Below are 24,921 nucleotides of genomic sequence, written 5' to 3' on the forward strand. Positions count from 1 at the left end.
TTAGCTGGACTTGGCTGCTGCAGCTGTTTGGTTTGGAGCAGCTGTGCTTGTTGGAGATGGTCCATCTCTGGTGCGTCAAAAAAGTAGGCCTGCAGGAAAAGGAGACCCATGAGGGTGGTTAACAAGTAATGGTCCAGGTGCGTGTCCTAGACTCCACGCTGACAGTACCGCTGGGCTCTCGTGGCCCCTACACTTCCCCCACTGCACTGGTCATCACTGAACTGTCCCTTGTTTCTGTCTCTTACTCGACTGAGACCTGCCGTTTTAAACTTTGCTACCATTTATTAAGCACTTGCTACCTATGACTTAATCTTCGTTAACAACTCGGTGGCGGTTGTTATCACTACCCTCATCTGACAGATGGAGAAACTGAGGCTCAGAGAGGCTGCCATTTCGATTAGGTGCACAGCAAGTGGTGCAGCCAGGACTCAAATGCTTGGTCTTTCCGACTGCAAAGCTCAAGTTGTCAATCACCACAGTCTCTCCTCCAAAGACCGTGTCCTTCTGGTCTCTGCGTCACCAGCCCCTCACACAGGGCCGGGCACACCGTGTAAACATCAATTAATGAACTGAACCAAGGTAGAATGCTGCCAAACCAGTCGGCTGCCCGTAAAGACCTTTCACCAGAAAGTGCTAGGCAGGCCTTCACACTCTTAATTCTTCAACTTGGAAATGAAAGGTTTGGTAAGTGCTTCCACTCACCATCTACAATTTAACTATCAAAAATTCAGAAGGAGGTGGGAAAACGGAAAAACATCAGGGAGGATCTCCCACCTGTTTTGGGGTCTGAGAAGCCTAACGTGAGCCCAGGAAAATACCAATCTCACTTAGCCTTGAACTCGGGTTGTTCGAAGGACAGGTGAACCCGTTAGTAAATCAGGGACCACTGCCTGCGCATGACTTCCGCCCCTGGAGCCGGGGCCTCAGGAAGGTAAAAAAGATAAAAAGCCACCAAGTCAAGAGCCATCTCACCAGCTCTGCTCTCTAGCAGCCAGAAGGGGGCGCCAACACAACACTCTGGAGTTTCCCCCAACATAATTCATTTTGAGTTAAGTCTTCAACAATCCATTTCAAAAAGTTCCTAGCTGCAGACTCCCTCTAGTTTGTCACATTCCCCCTGGGCAATTCTAGTAGTTTTAAAAGCCTTCCTCCCCAAGGCCCCTTCCAGCAGCTGTTTTCAGGAGGAAGGAGAAGAATGGTCCCTAACCCGAGCAGGGGCAGGGGCCAGGCTACTAGCGTTGGGCCCCTCCAGTTATCTTGTGGGTGCACTGAGCCAAGAAGCCCCCAGGATGCAAGAACAACGACTATCTTCCAGGTTCCTGGAGGAAACCCTCACCAGATGGAATAAGCCAGGAAGCCCAGCTTCTAAACCTGGCTCTGCTAGGAACTCACACTATGACTTTGGACAAGTCTTATCTGTTAAATGAAAGGATTGGAAAAAATAATCCACGAAAATAAAAATTAATTCCACAAACACTAGGGCACAGACCCTCTACTCGGAGCAGTACCACCTCAAACACAGGTTTTGTGCATCTCCAAACATACCAGCCAAGGATGCAACCTCTAGTGCCTCCTTAGTCTCCCTGCCAGGTGTGTTCCAGGACCAACTTAGAGATTGTGTACAAGTACAAGCACCAAGGGACCCACAGCAGGTGCTGGGCTGTCATATGCTTCACTGCACTAAGGCGAAAACACCAATTCGTGTTCCCCAGGGGACAGTGAGAAGGCCAAGCTGTCTGGTTCAGCCAGTGCCCCTCACTGTCATTTCCTCTCCCTGCCTTTGCAGTGATAGTAATCGTACATATCATTCATCCTTGTGGTAACATCTTTACTTCTTTTTCTAAGTGAGGAGGTGGGGGTCCAGAGGGGTGAACTAATAAGCAAAAAAGCAGGTAGTGATGGAGTTGAGACAACAAAACCCCAGACCCAGTGGGCCCCTGGCTAAACAAATGGTTCCCTTCCTCGAGGAAAGAAAACTGTGCCTCCCGTCCAAGAAGCGGTCCTACACCTGCAATTAGCTACCTGCTCCACCATCCAATCTGCCCTGCTCCCCTGAGTCCCTTAAAACTGAACAGGGCAATGTCTTTTCTCCTGCCTCCTTCTCTCCTCCAACTTCTCAACCGTGTGTGCGCGTGTAAGAAGTTCAGGAGAGAGATGGGAAGATGCCAGGGAGGGGCACCAATGAAAGGGCACTGTCCCTAGAGTTGTGGCCTGGGACCGCTCTTACTGGGGCACTTGGAGGAACAGGCAGCAGAGTGGCCCTAGCAGTTTCTGATGACACAGGGCTCGTTCAATAACTTCTTTACATCTGAAGGAACTATCACAGCATACGAAGCGCTTTCACAGCCATTTCACTGCGTCTCACCAAAGCCCACGAAATATGAATCTCCCTGACAGATGAGGAAACCCAGGTTCTGAGTTCTGAGAGCCTAGGCTCTCAGTGCTAAGCAGCACTGAGTGCTCTTTCTACTTCATTATGATGCTCTCTTTTAGAAAGTTCCTGAGTAGTAAGATGGGCAGGTAAACCCTAACTTCAGTGTCATTTACCCCAAAAGGGAGGAGTAGGCCTAGGAGGTAAAAGATCCTGGCCACAGGTGCCAAATTAAACGTGTTAATAACAACAACACCTCCCTGCTCCATAGCCCCATCTGCCTTGCGCCTCTCTACTCTTTACAGAACAGAACACGGCAACGCCTTTCTCCTGCCTCCTTCCCCTCACCAACTTCTTAACAAGGTCATAACACACACACACAGAAAATTCAAAAGAGAGATGGGAAGACACCAGTGAGAGGCATTATAGCGAGAGAGTTAGTCACAGTGCAAAGCACATTCTTCCTCAGCAGACAGGAGGGTCACAGGAAGGTCACAGCAGCATTTCTAGGCATCAGCCCAGAGATTCCAAGTGCCAGACATTAACAGTGTCACTCTGCTGTCTCAAGGGGTTAAAGTTGAGGCATATGTAAAATGCATGTCAACCAAGAACTCGGCACTTTTTATGAGACTTGTTCAATGATAAAGTATTGGGATCTTATTCAAGCACTTAATGAGACCATGGTTGTCTACAGAAAATATTCAAGATCAAACAGTGCCAAAGAAATCTTTACTCCTGTAACTGCAAAGTCTGACCAAGGGTCTGGCCATGTGCTATGTGAACATTTTCCTGTGGGCAGCCATGACCTTAACAGTCTTGGATTTGGATTTTTTAAAAAACCTATACCAGGCCTTGTTAAGGCCATGGGCAGCAAGTTTTACACACAATGTGTACAGAAATTACAAAGAACATGTCTCCTTAGGATCAAAGGAAAGGGATCTAATTTATGGGACAAATTCCATGTTAAGTGCTTTATATGTATTATTTTATTTTATCCTCAGAACAACCCTCTGTGGCAAGAACTATTATACCCACGTTGCAGATTAAGAAATTCAGATTCAGAGAAGTTAGGTTCCCTGCCCAAGCTCATACAGCCAGTGAGTGACACAGCTGGTCTTCAATCTGGGCCTGTCTGACTCAAAAGCACACGGTTTCCCTAAAAAGATACCTAAACACATTAATTCAAACATTGTTTTAAATGTTGTTCATCTTAAAGATAACTTTTTCCTATTTTGACTTCATTCTCGAGCTTTCTACCTACGAAACGCTGAATTTCAAAACTCTTTCTGAGTCTGTGCAGAAAACCAGTAAAAGCATCCAGAGGTGGAACCCCCGCCCCCCCGGACCCTCCCCTCCCCAGCTCTATATGTAGACACTCATCCACCCCTACTTCCTCTGGCCAGACACCAAATCTCAACCAAACTTCGGAAGTTAGGTGAAGTCAGAGATTATAATCAAATTCTCATGACTATTATTTCTCATCTAGGACAGTCTATTTAAAACGATATTTATTTCATGGAGCCAATTTTTAAAGAGCCGTGCTGCCTAACAGTTTGAGGTCTTAGCATTTGCAGCTAAAGTGCACCGGAAGAGCATCGGAATGAGACCATACCAGGCAGCCCACAGAAAGCAGCATGTGAAGCAACACAATCGTCACAACTGTGGCCAATGCGATGCGTCGGTTGTCCTCACGAACTGCTGGCCAAAATGTCATTGCCAAGACAGAGCCTGAGATGCCCAGGGCAATCATAACTAGAATCCAGCGGACCACTTTCTGGGGGATGATCCACAGTATCTGAAAGAAAAGGAGGGCGGGGAGGGCTTGGGGGAGGCATTCAGCGAGGCATTTGTTCGTTCCAGGCACACGTGTTCATAAAGGCCCAGGAGCCTGTCAGCAGCTGGGCCTTCGCTGCCACTCGGGTTTCCCAGAACAGCCCAGAGAAACGCCACCAGCGTGCAGACTGAGGGGAACGCGTTCCTAACAAAGGGCTCAGGATCCAGGGAAAGCACTTGGCTCCCCGGCCTCCATTCCCACTAAACTTCTAAATTCAAGGGGTATTTTTCAGATGCACATCAGTGTTAGGCTAGAAATAATGATGCTGGTTGAATTTTCCACTAAGAACAGGGCCTCACTCAGAATCAGCGTGGTACTTACCGCTGTGGGGATATAAATGAAGAGTGAATATCCATAGACGCACACAATCTCCAAGAATGAATAGGAAACGATGTTCATAACTTTACTGTTTCTCCACACAAGGAAACCCCAGAGTGCAAGAGGAACCAGCCAGGCATAGGCATAGATGATTGTGGCTGCGATGGACACTGAGGGCGAGAGGACACAAGTTTTAATTCCACCATGCCTTTAACTCACTGTCACGGCACTTCCGGTACCTGCTGGACTTACTCCCTGCAGGAGTGTCCACCTGCCTCACTGGATCAGGGGATCGTGTCTTACTGGTCTCAACCCCTGAGCCTGGCACAGTACCCAACCAGCAGTAGGTGCTCTATAAATGTGCTGAATCCATGCCCCTTTAGCATTTGTGTTTGTGGTGATGACCAGTAGTCTTTCCTATGGTTTCTATAATTCACTTAATTACTAACAACTAACAGTATTAAACAACTGAATTATGCAACTGAAATACTTCCGAGGGCCATACTGCAAGTGTTTAAATACACAGAACATTTCAATCAAATACAAGTCAACTATCCCCTTGGAAGAACACATCTTCCTTCCTAATATAACAAGAGCTGACACTGATTTCTTTAGCAAATTTACGAAAATGACCTGGGTTCAGATTAACTTGTTCTACGTGCTACTTAGAGTTCCTTCTGTCTCTGAAATAGGGAGTTCCAGCTCACCGATGAATTGCTTGGAATAGTCTCCAGTTCCACTTTCTTCTTTAAATAATTCAGTCTCTGTGGTGGAAATGCTACTTAGCGGCTCCTCAGAGGAGCAATGTTCAGTGTATTACTGTTCCTCCCTCCCCCTCCTCTAGCAGCACGCCCTAGAGGATTCGTCCTCCCTCTTCTGGAGTGGAGGATCATAAGCGGCTCAGTCCGCAACACCAGCCCTTCCCAGATGAAAGTCACCAGGTAATCCACTGAACGCTCTTGGCAAGAACAAAGGCACTCCTAGCAACTACAGTCAGACTCTGGGTAAGATATGTGACTGTCCAAAACATTTTCAGCTCCCAGAGCAGTTTTTTTCACATGGGGAACTCCAGCATTAAGCCAAATGTAATTCTGCTGATATATACTGCCTTTTTCTTGAATAACTAAAGGGAGGGGAAGGGAACTGCTACAGTGACTACAGCTGTCCACTGGGTGTCAGGCATTACACTGAGTGCTTTACTGAGAGGTAACATTGTTCAACAGTCAGAGCTACAGACTGTATATGCAGACTCTTATCCTAGCTCTGCCACTTACAGTTGAGTAGACCTGGGTGGTGAGTTACTTAACCTTCCTGCCTCTCATCTGTAAAATGGGAATAATAATAGTACACTACCTTATAAGATTACTAGGAGAATTCAATGAGTAAAAACACGTATATTTAGAACACTGATTGATAAATAATAAATGCCCAATCAAGAATAAGCTTTTTATATTGTTAACTTGTATATAAACACATTATTTCATATAATCTATATCTTTATTTTAGAGATGAGGAAACAGGATCAGAGAACTAAGTGGTTTGGTTAGGGTCAAATAATTAATAAGTGGTAGAAGCGGGACATGACCTTGGATGTGTGACTTATAATCTTTACATAAAATGGAAAAATATTTATTGATCGAGTCAACGACTATCTTACTGGCACATACATCCCATGACTCCCACTGGGATGCCCAGCCAAACAGGATAAGAACAGACAAGGACCCCTGACCTCTGCCCTCCCCGCTCCCCCCACAGCTTCCACACCCTCAGGCAGGGTGATTCACTCCTCTTCTCTGTCAATATACCTCTACAGGCTTCTGATATAGAAATTAACACATACCATTTATTACAGCAATATCCATTTACCTGTTTTTCTTTACTTAACCACTGAGCTACTTGAAGGCATATTGATAGTTCATGGATAACATTTATTGAGTTAAACTTAAACCAAGGTTACCTGACAAATGGAGTTGGGACTGAATCCAGGTCTGACTCCATAATGGAGGAGAGAAGAAGGGAAAATGGGCATGGAGGGTAGAGGGGACGAAAGGAAGGCTACATGGACATACACACAGGTAAATACATTTCTCTACAGACACACAGATATGTGTACATACATATATAGCAATAGTTAATTTTACTGAACTCTTTTTGTACAAGGCACTATTCTAACCTCTTTACATACATCACTTCTTTATTCTTACAATAGCGCTATAATATAGGTATTCTTATTCGCATTTCACTGATAAGGAATCTGAGGCCAAGAGAGATGAAATAATTTGCCCAGCAAGGTAGAAGCTAGTGAATGGTGGAGCTGGAGCCTGAAGCCGATGGCCTGGTTCCCGAGCCCACGCTCTTACACAGCCTTTCAACAGGAGAGCAGGCCAGAAGGGACGGAGGGAGGGAAGGAGAGAATGGAGAAAGTGGCACAGGCCAATCTCCTGCAGAGCCAAACACCTCCAACTTGGGGTGGCTGACATCTGCAAATCCCTCAAAGCTGTTTGGTTTTTTTTCCCCAGCTATCCAATACTGCCACAAGAAAGGACGTTTTAAAATAAGCACATCATCCACAAGCCCATCACTAGGACACGTTCACTTCTGCATTCTCCCTCCTGGGCCCTGACCATTTGTAAACTTCTCTTTAACAAAGCTGCTAACAGCACTGGCCTAAGTTTGTTTTTTTATTTTGTGTGTGGTACGCGGGCCTCTCACTGTTGTGGTCTCTCCCGTTGCGGAGCACAGGCTCCGGACACGCAGGCTCAGAGGCCATGGTTCACGGGCCCAGCCGCTCCGCGGCATGTGGGATCTTCCCAGATCAGGGCACAAACCCGTGTCCCCTGCATCAGCAGACGGACTCTCAACCACTGTGCCACCAGGGAAGCCCCCGGCCTAAGTGTGGATTATGAGTTTTCCATGTTGCTCTAAATGCTTCATAATTAATGGCTACAGACCCAGCTAGCTGAGTCATCATGCCTTAAATAACAATGCCCCTATTGTTTCCAACATTTGGATAATACAAATAATGCTACAGTGGAGACTTTCATGCACACTGCTTTTTACTTATTTTGTACATTTTTCTTTGGATAAATTCCGATTGCTATGGGGTCTTGCCTTACAGTTTTCCAAGAGTATATGGATTCACAATATTGAATATACTTAATGCCACTGAACTATACACTTAAAAATGGTTAAAATGGTACATTGTAGGTTATATATATTTTACCACAATAGAAAATAAAACGACTATGTGGATTTATATAGACGGATGATTAATTTTGAGCCCTTAAATACAGGAAAAAAAGGGCTGCAGGACCTACAGACAGGGGTCTAAGAGCTCAGTGGGTAGAAAGAACTCACGGTTACCAACTAACAGCATTCCAAATGAGTCAAGCTATTCACCAACCTTTTCGGAATTCGGGCACATAATGGTATGTCTTCCTTCCCAGATGGATTAAGAAGTTGGAAAGATTCCCACTAATTGCTATGGCAAAGACCAACGTGGCACATATCCAAAAGGGGCCTGCAAAGCAAACCAGAAAATTCAGACAAGTAAATGAAGAACCAGCTTTTAGGCTCTCACAAAATAATTTCTTATCTCCCTCACCCTATCCATGTGAGGTGAATATGAATTTTAGATGGAATCTAAAGGGAAGGGAAAAGGAATTTTAGATGGAATCAGTACTCGTTTAGTGGAGATTTTCTTTTTTAAAAGGTCAAACATGCAACTCAGTAATTAGCTGCCTTAAAGACAAGGGGGATTGAAATGCACAGACCAAAACACCTTCCATGATTAGATGAATAAAGACACTGATTTGCTTATAGTTTCTTTTATTGGAGGAACATCAAAAAAAATTTATGGACATTTTGTTAAACCTTCACCATCAGGATACAGGAAGCAAAGGTTACTTCCTTTACATAAGTACCAAATGTTAATGCCAGAGAAAAAGATTTTAAATCAGATAGGTCCTTTGTTGTCTAAATGGAAGAGTAGGGCAAGCAGAACACTTTAGGAAAGGGTTCATTTAATCTAACAAATCACCGTGTATGTGCGTCTTTATTTTTTTTTTTAATCAAAAAGTAATACATGCACATAGTTCAGTGTTCAAAAGGCACAAAAAGGGAATATAGAGAAAAGTAAAATTCCTTTCCTCTCTGTTCCCTAGCTATGCATTTTGCTTCCACAGAGCTCACCGCTGTAACCAGTTTCTGGTGAATCCTGCCAGAGATTCCTATACACATATAAGCAAATGCATATTTGTGTATGTGTGTGTGTGTGTGTGTGTGTGTGTGTGTGTGTGCACGCACTTTATACAAACGCTAACAAGCATAAGTATTTCCACCTTATTATGTTCTGGAGATTCTACTATAGCTATTCATAAAAATCAGCTAATTCTTTTTTAGTGATTATAAAAAATTCCACTAAGTGGATGAGTGCACCATGCTTTGTAAATCCCTTTCATTATTTCGCTTGATTTCATGAACACCATCCTTGTTTCTCCCCATCTAGAAAAAGGACTATTAGAACAAATACAATTTTTAAATTTAGAGATTTTAATAAATTTTATGAATTTCATTTTTCAATTTCACTAATATTCTGCAATATCTTTTGGGATAACTGCAGGCACCTTGACATATAAAATTAAGAAAATTATTGTGTTGGGGGAGATGACTAGCAGAAATGCATGAGCACTTTTCGAAGTCAAGTTGCTTCCTTAAGGTGGGAAAGGGAGCGCAAGCACTTGACCGGGAGGCTCCAGAGAGCCACCAACATCAGCTTCCCAAGGAGTGCCATTTACTCACTAGCCTGCAGGCGCCCTGATATAGCCAAGGATTAGATCCTGTTCACTGTATTATTCTGAGTGACTAACACATAAAATATTTAACCACAACAACAAAAAAAACCCTACAACCAACAACAATAATTTAAAAATCCCCAAAAGCTTTACTGAATGAACAAAACTGACGTGCTGTTGATGGGCTGAGACCATCAAAGCATGCGACCACAAGCGGTCAAAATATTATAGTACCCATAACTAGAAAGCAGAGACTATCGGATCCTGTCAGCCATTATTTACTAAATACCTACTATCCTCTGGGCCCTGGGCTGGTGCTGGGGACACAGTGATGTGTGACAGACACAGTTGCTGCCTCTGGTGCACTCAGGCATACAGGAAGCTTGGCCTCTAGAGAAGCACAACCACCTGCTTGGCCTCTAGAGAAGCACAACCACCAGGCCTGCCACAATGCTGCATTCTGTCTTCTTTCTTCCTCGTTCCTGCCAAATTCCTACTCTAATTATGGGGTGGGGTGGGAGGGAGCGTTAATTTAGTTTGTATTGTGCATTTTATGTTATAAAATATTTCTAACATACAGAAAAGCCAAAAAATGATAAAACAAACAGTGGTATACCCATCATGCCTCTTTTTCAAATCTTTCTAATGCTGTCATACTACTTATATCCTTCTACAACATGCTTTTTCTTAAATTGACTATCGTTCTGAGATGTATCCATGTTGATGCTTATAGATCACATTCATTTCTAAGACCTACAAAATTCCATATATGAACACACCATAATTTACTGATCCATGCTTCTGCTGATGAATATTTTGGTCATTTCTAAATATTTGCTATTACAAGCAATGCTGAGGTAATGAATAATAATATTCTTCTACATGCCTTCTTGTATATATGTGAGTTTCACTAAGACTATTTATCTAGGAGTAGAACTGCTAAGTTGTAGGGTGTGAGCATCTTCAAACTGCTCCAATTTGTGGCACCAGTTACATACCCACCCACATTATACAAAAGTTCGCCTTGCTCCACATTCTTGGCAATAGTTGGTATCAATGTTTATGAAAAGCTGACTTAGAGTAGGTCATTCCTCTGTTCAGACCCTTCGATGGCATCTCACTCAAGCAAAAGCCAAAGTCTTCACTTGCTTACAAGACCCTACATGATGTGCCCCTCCACACTGTCCCTCTGACCTCAGCCACTAGACACACTTGTTCACTTTGGCCCAGTCACACTAGACTCTTCACTATTCTTTGAGCACATGAGGCAAGTTCCTGCCCCAGGGCCTTTGCACGTGCTGAGCTCTCTGTTTCAAATGCTCTTCCCTGAGATACCTATATGTATTGCTCCCAATTCCTTCAGGCATTTACTCAAATAAATTTTAAAAGTTTTTAAATTTCAAATCCACCCACCTACACAAACATTTACTGTCTTTCTTCTCTCCTTTTAAATGTTCACCTTAGCATTTATCACTAGCACACTATGTATTGATATTTTACCTATTTTCTTTGTCTATTGTTAAACTTAGATTATAAACTCCCTCAGGGCAGGGATTTTTGTGTGTTATTTACTACTGTACCTCCAGTGCCTAGAAGAGTAAGTGTTCCGTGTTTGTTGAATTAATTGAATGAATGAAGACAAGCCAATTTGTATGCTTCCTAAAATAATGGACATAAATAATATCCTGTTTGATTTTTTATTTCAGGTAGGGATAACTATCTTTTCCTATATTTATTGGCCATTTGGGTTTCCTTTTCTGTGAATTGCTCATTTTCCCCCAGCACTTATACTTGGTTTTATTCTCATAATCGGTAGGCATCCTACATGTACACTTGCTTTGCATCCTTTGTGGGTTATGTGCATTGAAATATTATCTCTGGTCTGTGGTTTATTTATTTATTTTTTACCTTGCTTATGGTTTATTTTGTGGTGTAGAAATTTTTATTTATTTTTTTGGCTGTGTTAGATCTTCGTTGCTGTGCACGGGCTTTAGTTGCGGTGAGCGGGGGCTACTCTTCGATGTGGTGCGCGGGCTTCTCATTGCGGTGGCTTCTCTTGTTGCGGAGCACGGGCTCTAGGCGTGCAGTCTTCAGTAGTTGTGGCAGGTGGGCTCAGTAGTTGTGGCTTGCGGGCTCTAGAGCTCAGGCTCAGTAGCTGTGGCGCACGGGCTTAGCTGCTCCGCGGCATGTGGGATATTCCCGGGCCAGGGCTTGAACCCGTGTCCCTTGCATCGGCAGGCAGATTCTTAACCACTGCACTACCAGGGAAGCCCAGAAATTTTAAATTTTAGTTTAAGTGTAGTCAAATTCATCAGTCTTTCCCTCAGATTCTGCAGACTGGCTCTTCTGTCACCTTGTTCCTGACCATTTTCCTCCAACCCACCCCACGAGGCTCAGCCCTCTCTGCTAGAAAACACTTTACCGAGATTGTACCTTCTTTTTTTAACCACGTCTATGGGCTCATGAGATTAATACTGTTGTGGGAAGAAGGATGCTTTGGGTTTGTATCCTGGCCTTGTCACGAGAGACAGCCAAACACAGTGATGAAGAATATGGATTATGAGCTACAGTACTGATTTGAATCCTCCGCCACTTACTAGCTGCGTGATCTTAGGCCAGTTGCTAGACTTCTGTGCGACACAGTGTCCTCATCTATACAATGGGGATAACAATAGTACCTACCTCATAAAGTTGGGGTTATTGTGAGGATTACATGAGTTAATACAGGTTGTTCCCTAGTAACAGTGTCTGGAATATATCAAGCATTCTATGTGTGTTTGCTATTACTGTTGTTGTTGTTGCTAACTCTGTGACTATGGGCAGGCTGTCCTCCCCAAACCTCAATTTTTCTCTTTTGTAAGATAAGGCTACCTTGGAGCGTGGGAAATAAAACAGTGTAACACAGTAAAACAGTGCTGAACTCCATGCTTGGCACCCGTTAGCTGCTCAACAAACGCTGGGTCCCTCTCTTCTTTCTCCTTGGGGATGGAGATCATGACTTTATCTTTGAATCCTCAGTCTCTAGCACAAAATAAGGTGCTCAAAAACTGTTTGAGTACCTACTCTGCACCAAGCCCTCTGCCATGTGCTGACGACGTGGATTCCTCAGACACAGAGTCTGCTTCTCAAGAAGTTCTCAGGTTAGAAGTAAGGATGAATGAGAGCTAGAAAGAAATGCCACCTTGGCAACCTTTAGCTGAGAGGCCTGGGCCAAGGCAATGGTTTTCACACTATGCTCACTGGAGCTCCAGCAATTCCATGGACATCTGGATGGAACTTCTGTGTCTGTCCCTGAAGGAGGAAGCTGAGTGGAAGGGAGACTTTCCTCAACCTCCATCAGAGCTGCTCCACTTTGACTGGTTTTAAATATTGGGCATCCGTGCCATTTGATGAAAAGGTTCTGTAGCTTAAAAACACCGGTCTAATAGAATAAATGGGGGCTTTTACATAAAACTGAACTAGGAGCTAGTTCTACTTTTTTTTTTGGAGGGGGGCCATGCTGTGCAACTTGCGGGATCTTAGTTCCAGGAACTGAACCCGTAGCCCCTGCGGTGGAAGCTCAGAGTCCTAACCACTGGACCACCAGGGAATTCCCTACTTTTACTTTTTAACTGATGTATAGTTGATTTGCAATATTACGTAAGTTTCAAGTGTACAACACAGTGAGTCACAATTTTTAAAGGTTACATTCCATTTATAGTTATTATAAAATATTTGCTATATTCCCTGTGCTGCATAGTATATCCTTATAGCTTATTTATTTTATACTTAACTAGTTTGTACCTCTTAATCCCCTACCCCTTATCTTGCCCCTCCTCCCTTCCCTCTACCCACTGGTGACTACTAGTTTGTTCTCTATATCTGTGAGTCTGTATCTTTTTTGTTAGATTCACTAGTTTGTTTTAGTGTTTAGATTCCACATATAAGTGATACCATACAGCATTTGTCTTTCTCTGTCTGACATACCTCACTAAGCATTAACACCCTCCAAGTTCATCCATGATGTCTCAAATCCCAGTTTTAGTTTTCTCACATGGAAAACAGGGATAAGAGTACTTAATACATAGTCTTGTTGAAAAGGATTAAAGAGTGTATGTAGTGACTGGCACACAATGGATTCTCCTGAATTCCTTTTCCTCTTATAATCAACAAGTATAATCACTCTGAAACTTAATGTTTAGGATTGAGCATATATATTACTGAACCCCACTGAGCACCAGCTTCCTCTTTTGAAAAACGGGGATAATAATACCTACCCAAATGTCGATGCAAGAATTAAGTGTGCCCGTGTGCACCAAGTCTCTCGTACGGCACCTGCAAACAGAAGCACTCAGAGCCGCCGGCTCTCTTCTCCCCTCAAACACAGGCCACCGTTGTTGGAACCCTTCCCTTCAGGATCACTGGATGGACCTCTGATCCCTTCTCGGATAGCAGGGAGGTCGGAATGACATTATCCCCTGGCCCATCCTCTTATAGACTTTCAAGGGGAAGCCAGCCTGTGCAGAGCTGGAACTCAGCACATCATGAATAAGCATGAGAGAAGCTCCTCCACACTCACCCCCACCACGAAATCCTCTAAAATTAAAATCAACGATCTCCTCTTACACAAGTGACTTAATGTGTCTTGAATTTGTAATGTCATTTGAAGACTTTCAAAGGACATACTATTACTTGTCATCAGCGCATTAACAGAAATACAATTGCATTTTCTCCAAATTCTTTGCAACAGTTGCTACCAAAGCTCAGAAGAGTCAAATAAAACACCACATGCCCCACCAACAGTGCGCTTCTCCGACTTTCCAGGCAACCCGCACACTCACCTGGGCTTAGCTGGGACATGGAAAAGAATCAAAACAGCACTACACATACCATAGAGATCTGGGTTGCTGCGGATATACAACCTCACAAAGTTTTTTCCTGGTATTGGCAAAAGAGACCCCTTTATTCTGTCAAAGACCTGCAAAACAGCACAGCAGTTAAGTCTACTGAAGATTTTTTTTCTTAAAGTTTAATAAGTTTGCACTGCAAAACTGAAACTCAGTGATTAGAGCTTTTATTATTTATTTAGTATTATTTTTATTATTTCATTTAGTATTTTCAAATGCTAATTGACCTTTTACTTTTGAAGACCATATCCAGTATACAAAACCTTTCACGTTACTCGATTGTTTAACCATAGAAGGAACAAGTCTGCATTATACGACAAAAGAAAGGTAAATCTGGATTACAAACCTGGTAAGTGTCTACATCAAAGAATGTTTGATAGTATTCAAATGTCCAGAAGGGGGAGCTTTTCTTCTGTCCAGCAAGTAACTGTCAGAGGTAAAATAAAAAACGTAATGAACACAGAAGCAATTTCCTTATTCTAGCTACCCAGAGAAAGAGAGAGGGTCTAATGGAAAATCAAGATGTACGAAAGACAAAACTCTTCTGCATTCATCAATCAATTTTACCACAGCCATGCCCAATTCTCAGCCTGACATAAAAGCATCAGTTCTGAAGACACACCAAAAGGTTTCAAATCCTGGTCCCTTCACTAGGGGATGGCTTCATCAAATCACTAGACTCATCTCAGTCTTCCTTATCTAAAAAGTACAGGTGGGCTTCCCTGGTGGCGCAGTGGTTGAGAGTCCGCCTGCCGATGCAGGGGACGCGGGTTCGTGCCCCGGTCCGGGAGGATCCCACATGCCGCAGAGTGGCTGGGCCCATGAGCCATGGACGCTGAGCCTGCGCGTCCGGAGCCTGTGCTCCGCAACGGGAGAGGCCACAACAGTGAGAGGCCCGTGTACCGCAAAAAAATATATAAAATAATTAAAGAAATAAAAAGTACAGGTAACAAGATCTACCTTATAGGATAATAGGAAGGACTAGCTTAATTACTCTGCAAAACAACATATATATGTATATACACACACAAACATGTACCTACAGAAGGCAGTCAGTGTTAATATCTTTTCCCCTTCCTCCGCTTCAACATCCTCACTACTATCACCACCTGAATTCTCAAAAATCTGATATACTGACTCACTCTAAAATATACTGCTCTAACAAAACACCAAAATTCCTATTTAGAAGAGGCGCACTAGGAGGGCCACGCCTGTACCAAGAGCACAGCTCTCTACAGAAGAATACACGCCCCATGCCAGGAAGTGTGACTGCCATCCTCAGATATCTGAAGAGGATTCATACAGCAAAAAGTACAGATGCACTCTAAGGACCTTTGCAAGACGAGGGAAGGTACTATAGGCAGATATTTTTTGTTCACTGTAAAGGAAAAATTTTCCACCATTAAAGTTTTCCAAAAGTGGTAGGGGCTGCTTTACACGGTCATGAGCGGCCTGCTCCTAGAGGTATTCAAGTGTTGTCTTTCTAACAGACCACGGAGAGCATTAATATCTTGAGAGGGAAGCTGAAATACAGTAAGTCCCCTGTATACGAACAAGTTCCACGCCGAGAGTGCGTTTGGAAATCCAATTTGTTCCTAAGTCCAACAACGTTAGCCTAGGTGCCCACCGAACACAATCGGCTATACAGTACTGCGCTGTAATAGGTTTGTAATACTTTTCACACAAATACATGAAAAACAAACACAAAAAATAAAACTTTTTTTTTTTTTGCGGTACACGGGCCTCTCACTGTTGTGGCCTCTCCCGTTGCGGAGCACAGGCTCCGGACACGCAGGCTCAGCGGCCATGGCTCACGGGCCCAGCCGCTCCCCAGCACGTGGGATCTTCGCAGACCGGGGCACGAACCCGCGTCCCCTGCATCGGCAGGCGGACTCTCAACCACTGCGCCACCAGGGAAGCCCAAGAAAACATTTTTAATCGTACAGCACAGTACCTTGAAAAGTACAGGAGTACAGTATAACAGCCAGCATACAGGGGCTGGCACTGAGTGAACAGGCAAGAAGAGTTAGGGCTTCCCTGGTGGCGCAGTGGTTGAGAGTCCGCCTGCCGATGCAGGGGACGCGGGTTCATGCCCCGGTCCGGGAGGATCCCACATGCCGCGGAGCGGCTGGGCCCGTGAGCCACGGCCGCTGAGCCTGCGTGTCCGGAGCCTGTGCTCCGCAACGGGAGAGGCCACAACAGTGAGAGGCCCGCGTACCGCAAAAAAAAACCAACCAAAGAAAAAAAAAAAAAAAAAAAAAAGAAGAGTTACTGACTGGAGGAGGGAGAGGTGGGAGACGGTAGAGCTGAAGGATCTTCAGCAACAGGACACGGAGGGCAAGGTGCAATTTCACTCACTCCTGCCACTGATGGCACAGGTTCTGGTTCCTTGCTGGATTCAATTCTATCTACCCTCTTAAAAAAACGAACCAGTGATGTCTGGGTAGTACTGTACAAGCTATATCACCGCTGCTTTTACACTTGCTTGTGGACATCCTGGGCTTGAAATAAAGATACTGTACTCTATACAGTACTGTAAAGTTCACAAAAGCACAAACACTTGTAGAGGATGCACACACGTGAAAATGTACGCCAGACACATGAACTTACATGACTGGACATGCGAACACACGTTCGAATCTTTGAAAGTTTGCAACTTGAAGGTTTGTATGTAGGGGACTTATTGTAGAGGAAACTGTAGATTCTTTCCAACTCTAATATTGCAAGATACTGAACACCAGAGACCCGTGTTCCATAAGCTAGGTCAAGAAATTCTGTCACTATCAGAATATTGGTAACCTCTTCCCGATTCCCTGAATGGATATAATGTTTTCAGTTTTAAGATTTTTTTCCCCCATACATTTCTTCTTAAACTTTTGATGGCTGCTGTTGTTCCGTGTGATGGTAAATTTTATGTGTCAACTTGGCTGGGCCATGATGCCAGATATTTGATCAAACATTGTTCTGGATGTTTCTGTAAGGGTGTTTTTTAATGAGCTTTACATTTAAATTGGTGGACTTTTTGAATAAAGCAGATTGCCCTCCATAATATGGGTGGACCACAGCCAATCAGGTGAAGGCCTGAATAGAACCAAAGGCTGTGACCCCCTGAGCAAGAGGGACTCCTCCAGCAGATGCCCTCAGACTTCATCTGCAATTATCAGCTCTTCCTACTTCTCCAGCACAATGCCTCTGGATTCAAATTCTCTTTCCTGAGTCTCCAGCCTGCCAGCATCCTCCACCAGATTTTGGACTCACCAAGCATCCACAATCATGTGAACCAATTTTAAAAAAAAGTAAATCTCTTTCTCTACATATACATATCCTATTGATCTATTTCTCTGGAGAACCGCAACTAATTAATACACTCAGTTATACTAAAAATCATTCCTGTATCCTGAGGGTGCCAACAACTTTGATAAGCACTTAACATACACTACTCTAATACAGAGGGACTCAAGAGTGCCTTGCTTTAAAGTTCCATCTGCACCTGCCAGTTGTGTGTCCTGGGGCAAGTCACTTAAATTCTGTGCCTCCGGTTTCTCATTTACAAAATGAAGCTGAGAATAGTTCCTTGCATAGGGTTGTTTTAAGGATTAAATGAGATGATCCAAGTAAGGAACTTTAAATGGCACCTGGCAGCTATTAAACACTGAATAAATATTAGCTGTTGTGATGATAATGATGACAATAGTCAGTATACTATTTTCTTATATTTCCAAAGAGGAAATCAGGTCTAGGGAAATTAAAGTACCTTATCCAAGACCACAGAGCTATTACTACTGGCCAGACCTGGATTCAAACTCAGGCTCCTAAGTCTGAGCTCTTGCCACAATATCTAGTACACAATGCTATTTAATTTGACATATACTTTGGTACTTATTTTGATATTTCATGGAATTCCACGAAGAACACTTGCCACTCCACTATTTCATGAGCCTGTGAACACACTGCTATAAATTGAGTACTCCTCTAGTGAATCACGATCATGATCCATTTATAAAATATTACTAGAAATACTGTTTTTCTGGAATGCACCAACAGTGTACATGGAAGTAAATTTTTGTGATCAAAAACAGCTCTGATATTCAAAATTCAACCGGATGCAGAAACCTAGAACTCTCCATAGAATCCTCCCTCTCTTCCTCACCCCTTTTCCACCAAGTCCTAGTGAGCCCATCTGCTAAACATCTGTATCCAGTTCTAGTTCAGGCCACTTCACCAGTCTCCTACCTGGTTTTCTGGCCTCTAGTCCGTCTCCCACCAACTCATACTCCACAGGGCCACTGTATCTTAAATATCTTTAAACGTATCTGGTCATACTGTTTAAAATCTTTCAATGGCTCCCAACAGTTTTCAGAATACAATTCATACTCAGAGGGTTGAGTCCTTGCCTATCTGTGAGCCTCATCTCCTGTCTCCACCTATATTTTGCTCCCAATGTACATGAAGATGGAAGATGTGCTTTCTATACCATGTTCCTTCATGCCTCTGTGACTTCACCAAAACTGTTCCCTTTGCCCAGATCACCTTCCACACCTTCTTCCTGGGTTCGCCTATTCTTTCAACAAGATTCAGTTTAAATGTCACTGCCTCCAGGAAGCCTTCTGTAACCCCCTTGTCTCTGCTCCCACAACCCCAGCATGCTTCCCATGGGTAACAATGGTCTGTTCGCTTGTCTGTTTCTCCCCCAAGGCAGATTTACCTCGATTTACATGATTTACCTTCGTGTTGCCACTGCTTGGCATTCTACCTGGCACACAGGAGACAGTGAATAAATGCATGAGCCAGGTTTTTGAAAGTTAAAAGAGTAAGCTGGGACGAAGTGAGATAGTGGCATAGACTTATATACACTACCAAATGTAAAATAGATAGCTAGTGGGAAGCAGCTGCATAGCACAGGGAGATCAGCTTGGTGCTTTGTGACCACCTAGAGGGATGGGATAGGGCAGGTGGGAGGGAGATGCAAGAGGGAGGAGATATGGGGATATATGTATGTGTATAGCTGATTCACTTTGTTATAAAGCAGAAACTAACACACCATTGTAAAGTAATTATACTCCAATAAAGATGTTAAAAAAAAAGTTAAAAGAAAGAAACAATTTAAAAGACAAGTTCAAACCTCAGTTTTATCAGAGTCATCATTTCCTAGTAACTCATCATCCTCTTCTCTCCCTGAGCCTCCTGGGGGTCCTGGCTGGTGTTTTGGGGTTTCACCAGGATCCTCGATGCTTATTGTGGTGGCATCTGGGTTTGCCGCTAGAGAAGTGGCTGTATCACCAAATTCTGAAATCAATTAGCGTACAAGGGTATCAGTGACCTTACCCACACTGGAAATGCCATATATTTTTTTTTTTTTTTTCCGGTACGCGGGCCTCTCACTGTTGTTGCCTCTCCCGTTGCGGAGCACAGGCTCAGCGGCCATGGCTCACGGGCCCAGCCGCTCCGCGGCATGTGGGATCTTCCCGAACCAGGGCACAAACCCGCGTCCCCTGCATCGGCAGGCGGACTCTCAACCACTGCGCCACCAGGGAAGCCCATGCCATACTTTTAATTTAAAGATAAGCTGTTACAACCTCAGCTTTGCTATAGACCCTATCTGAGACAAGTGGCAAAAGGCTCTGAAAAAAATCTCATCTAGAAATCAAGCTGACAAAGAAAAATGATTATGAAAACAACAGAATTTGAAGTCAGACCAGAATTTTAGTTCTGGCTCAGTTACTTACTAAGTATTTAAGCCTGAGTAAGTAACTTAACCTCTATAAGCTTCAGTGTTCTCATCTATACGATGGGGAGAATAATATTTATTTTCAGGAATTTTGGGAAAGTTAGGAATATTACTTAAGTAAAGCCCTTAGCAAAGCCCTTAGCAGAGTGCCTGGCCCATAGCAAGTAACCAATCTAACCTTCTCTTCTTTGATTCAAGTTCAAAAAAACTTAATGGAAGTTACTTTTTCCAATAAGTCCTATGTAATCACTACGGAAAACACGAGGACAAAAATGAAAGTAGAGGGCTTCCCTAGTGGCGCAGTGGTTGAGAGTCCGCCTGCTGATGCAGGGGACACGGGTTCGTGCCCCGGTCCGGGAAGATCCCACATGCCGCAGAGCAGCTAGGCCCGTGAGCCATGGCTGCTGAGCCTGCGCTCCGCAACGGGAAAGGCCACAACAGTGAGAGGCCCGCGTACCGCAAAAAAAAAAAAAAAAAAAGAAAGAAAGAAAGTAGAAACAACAGAATAAAAATCACTCTTAGTCCCATCCACATAAAAGCAAACACTATTAACTTTTGGTGTATTTCCTTTTCTCTATAGAGTAGATTCATGCCAGGGATGATCGTTCACTCAACAAATATTTACTGCGTGCCTACAGTGTACCACGTACTGATTTAGGATGTGACAGTACTATGTAAACAATGTTGTACCCTGCTCCATCTGCCAGGGATTATATAAAAAATTATTTTTTTCATATTATATCGGTCTTTAAAATGACCAGTTACGTGGCTACATAACAGTTCATCAGCTGGAGGTGGGAATAGTAGGAGAGAGACACCCCAAGTTAACACAATTATTCCACTGTTATTGGATGTTTGGGTGCTTTTCGTTTTTCATTAGTACAAATAACACTGTAAGGGGCATCTGTGAGGAGAAAGCTTTTGGGGTTATTGCCTTAGTATGAACACTATCAGTGTGACCACCAGGTCAAAGGGTGCAGACCATTTTTAAGGCTCTTGAGCCATACTGCTAAACTGTTCTCCAAAAGAACCTCACCTATTCATGTCCACCAGCAATGATTGTGACTTCTGTCTCTGGGCATCCTAACAAACTTTATTTAGCTGCTCTTAGATAAAATTTAGGGCAGCTGTGGAATTTGGCAGGACTCAGGAAGGAGGCCAGCAGGGCACCACTGTAACAGAACACTCATGGCAGCAGGATGGGGCTCTTGGATAACCGAGCCCAATCTTACTGCCTTTCAGCTACGCAAATAGTTTTATGGAGAGAATTAAAGTGACTGAAGTTAATAAGGCGGCTGATCCGTAACAACTACCCAAGCTTCAGTGCCCCATGTTCTGGCAGCATGAAGCTCTGGAATGAGAGGGCCCTCTGTTTAAGATAAGACTCTAGCACTCCATGACCTTGGGCAAATCACTCCGTATCTCTGAGTCTCTGTTTCTTCAACTATAAAAAGTAGAAAATACTTATCTCGCAGAGAGATTTTGAGGATGATATGAGATAATAAATACTGTTATTGCTATCATTTACTGACTGGACAGGGCACTGACATTTAAAAAGATGGTTATAACTTTGCCTGAGGGAATCAGTCCAAGGAAGATATATTTAAGTTTCATATTTTAAAAACAGTAGTTTACCAGGGGAAATGACATGCCAGAAGGAGGAACAGAGAGTGTCACTTTAGAGGTATCAAGTCCAAAGAGGTTCAAGAGATGATAACTCATCTAGTTGATGGGATTAGGAAAGGCTACTTGGAAAAGGTGCCGTATGAGAAGGATGGCCAGAAGGCAGTGGGGATGGCATCTCAGGCAAAGAGTATGGGATGAGCAAGACCCAGAAGACAGAAAATGTGTTCCGTGTGTGAAGAACAGCAGATGGAAAGTCTGATTTTAATGTAGGATGTGTGTACCTCGCACGTGACTATTCACATATTCTGCTCTGTATTGGTTATTCTTGTCCATCTCAGTGCCTTGAGGGCAAGACTGTATGTTTCTTATTTCTGCCACCAACATTATCTGCTTCTACATCCTACGCTGTGTTTTGCCTCTGTTCCTTTCCTGACACAATGTCTCCCCACCTGCAGGGCCCTGACCTTCACGTTTTCATTTAACACTACCATTTTTCCTCGGAGAAGCTTCCATGACCCCCACAGCACCCTTTGTTCTTTTCTAGAGAGCCAAGTCTTTAACACGGTGCAGAAAGTCCTGTGTGACTGGGCTCCTGCTTCCTCTTAACCTCACCTTGTGACAGGCCTCCCCCACCAACTGTGCTCTGGTACTCTGGCCTTCTTTTAATTCCTTGGGAAAGAAAATGAAACAGACTTCCTCCCTTCTCAAGCACTCTGCACGTGCTGTTCTTTACACTTGAACTTTCTTGCACTGTGCTCCCAGACAGGATGACCAAGGAGGCCTCTGGAATGAAGTGAGATTTAAGCAGAGCAAGGGAACAAGCCATGTGGCTATCTGGACTAAGAATGTCCCAAACAGAAGGATGGCTCAAAAGCCCTAAGCTGTTAGTGTACCTGGCATCTAGGAGGGACAGTGATGAGGCCCATGTGGGTAGGCAGAGAGAAAGGGCTAGAGTAGCAGGAGATGAAATCAGAGGCAGTGGAGGCCTGGATCATGTAGGGCCTCCTAAGCACAGAAAGGGCTCTGCCTTCCACTCCTAGTGAGATGGGAGCCACTGCAAGTTTTAGAAGGAATGACGTGATCTGACTTGGTTTTAGAGGTCTACTCTGGCTGCAAAATACAGACTGTAGGGGGGTAAGGGAGGATGCAGGAAGAACCTGAAGGAAGGTAAGGGGCTATAATCCAGACATAAGGTGATGGTGACCTTGAGCACGGTGGGATAGCGGTAGAGGTGACGAGAAGTGGTCAGATGCTGGTTGTATTTTGCAGATGGAACTGACAGTATTGGCCAATGAAGTGGATTTCTCTTTAAACATCGTATCTCTTCCTTAGATAGTAGTAAGATAGCGTATGTTGTGATGCCTGGGTTCAAACCCAGCTTTACCACTTACTATAACCTTTAAGCAAATGACTTAATTTTCCTGTGCTTCAGTTTCCTCATTGGTAAAATAGGGAGAATAAAATAACTATTTCATAAAATTGACATAAGGAGTAAATGAGTAAATATTTGTAAAGCACTTAGAACACTGCCTGCCATTTAGGAAATACTATACAAGTGTTTACAAGGCAAATGAGCGTTCGTCAATCCCCAGCTTAGGTCAGGCTCTGGGTTATGAGTTATGAACTTTTCCTCCAGCACTTTCATAGTTTATAGATATATATTTAAATGATCATTTAACAAATAAATGTCTCCCTCACTACACTGAGAGCTTCATAAGGAAGAAACTGTTCACTCTTCTACCCTGGTAACTAGAACAATTCCCTGGTTCATGGTCACACTCATGAGAGATTTACTGAGTCAGTGAAGGAATGACCTGAATCACATTTCATTATAATTATCTTTTTACACTTTTATCTACTCTACCAGTGTAAAAAGCTTCTCCTTTATCTTTTGATCTCCTGTATCTAGTAGAATTCTAAGCACAAAGCAGGTGCTCAATAAATGCGTGTTGAACTAAAGCAAGAACTCTATAAACATTTTCTGTAATCACTGCATTAAGTGTATGATATTATCAATCTGAAGGGCTGTTTGGCAAAATAAGAACAGCTGATGTGAACAAACAGAATAACCTGAGTGTGGCAAACATTCTTTTACCAAGATGTCTGAAATAATCTTCTTTAATACATGCACCAGCATAGCAACGGAAATTCTGCTGTGACTGCAGAAATACTGATCATAAAAGGTGGGCACCCAACGGATGTACCTTCAAACTGCAAGTCATCTACAGCTGCCATTCAGCCAAGGGTCTTCTCCCAATTATTAGGAAGATAATTTACAGAGTTCTAAAAAGGAAAAATAAATAAATTTCATATGATAACATTAAAAAATCTACAAACGAATCTATTTCAGCATTAGAAATGGTATTGCTTTTCCTTGCATCCTTTTTTAGTGGGATCCGATAGGTTTATATAAAGATAACCATTTAGCATCAGATACTATTAAAACTGTTATAAAAAAAACTAATGGTGGGGGGCTCCATTGGTCCATGCAATCTCACTGTGTGGGTGTTAAGGGCCAGGTGCAGCCTGGAGATGGAAGAATGAGGAAGGGGAGGCTGGGGTTTGAGACAGGTGTCTATGAGGGCAGTGGAGAGCAAAGGCTGTCAGCCTAGCAGTGGTTTAAGGGCACAGTCCTCTGGAGTCGAACAGACCTGGGTTTGATTCCCGATTCTGCTGCTTCTGGCCGTAAGACTGTGGGCTCCTGGGGGGCCTCAATTTTCCTCATCTGTAAAATGGGTTCACAATTGTACTTACACGATACTGGGTGCCATTAACTGAGGCAAGTAAGTGTAAGGCGCTTAGTGCATAGCGAAGCAATTAGTAGGCGCTGGAGTGATGGGGACCCTACAGCCTGGGCACCGTGAGCCCAGGACGGTCTGGGAAAGAGCTACCCAAGAAGCACGCACAGTGTTTTAGAAGGAGAAGCTGGGCCGCAGCGGCCCGGGTGGGCAGGAGATCCCGAGCTCCCTCAGTCCCGGGCCGGCCCCACAGACCCCTCCACCTCACCTCGCCGGGTGCTCGGCGTCCAGCTGGTGTGAGGAAGTCTCGGGCCTCAGATTCTGCGCGCAGGCTCTTGGTCCCGCCGAGTTGCCGGAAACCGGAGATCCGGGGGCAGACCTTCTCCACCTCCTCCGGGCAGAGCCCCGCCTCCTTAAAAAGACAGCACCTCCCGCAGACGCCGCTTCCCGAGATCTCTGCGGGCAACTGTACCAAAGCTCGCTCCCTCTGCGGCCCCTCGAAGGGCTAGGCTTCGGCTCTTAAAGAGGCAGGTGGCGCTGGGCGGACCGGTGGGGACTTGAGAGGGTCCGCCTCGGCTCACCTCGCTCCGGGGGTGGGGGGCGCAGAGAATTCTCTGGAGAGTGGGG

At 44.0% G+C, this 24,921-nt stretch overlaps 1 protein-coding gene across 1 annotated transcript; it reads right to left on the bottom strand.

Moving 5' to 3' along the window:
• Nucleotides 1-24,666, bottom strand: YIPF1 (Yip1 domain family member 1). Its single transcript, XM_032629429.1, is given in 11 exon segments — nucleotides 1-56; nucleotides 59-89; nucleotides 3,984-4,166; nucleotides 4,527-4,693; nucleotides 7,927-8,043; nucleotides 14,186-14,273; nucleotides 14,549-14,629; nucleotides 19,325-19,488; nucleotides 23,761-23,839; nucleotides 24,208-24,281; nucleotides 24,563-24,666. Coding segments are annotated over 9 exon segments (918 nt in total). The 5' UTR covers nucleotides 23,792-23,839; nucleotides 24,208-24,281; nucleotides 24,563-24,666.
• Nucleotides 24,667-24,921: the final 255 nt, after the last annotated feature.

The sequence above is a fragment of the Phocoena sinus genome, chromosome 1 (genome assembly GCF_008692025.1).
Source record: "Phocoena sinus isolate mPhoSin1 chromosome 1, mPhoSin1.pri, whole genome shotgun sequence".
Lineage (NCBI taxonomy): Eukaryota > Metazoa > Chordata > Mammalia > Artiodactyla > Phocoenidae > Phocoena > Phocoena sinus.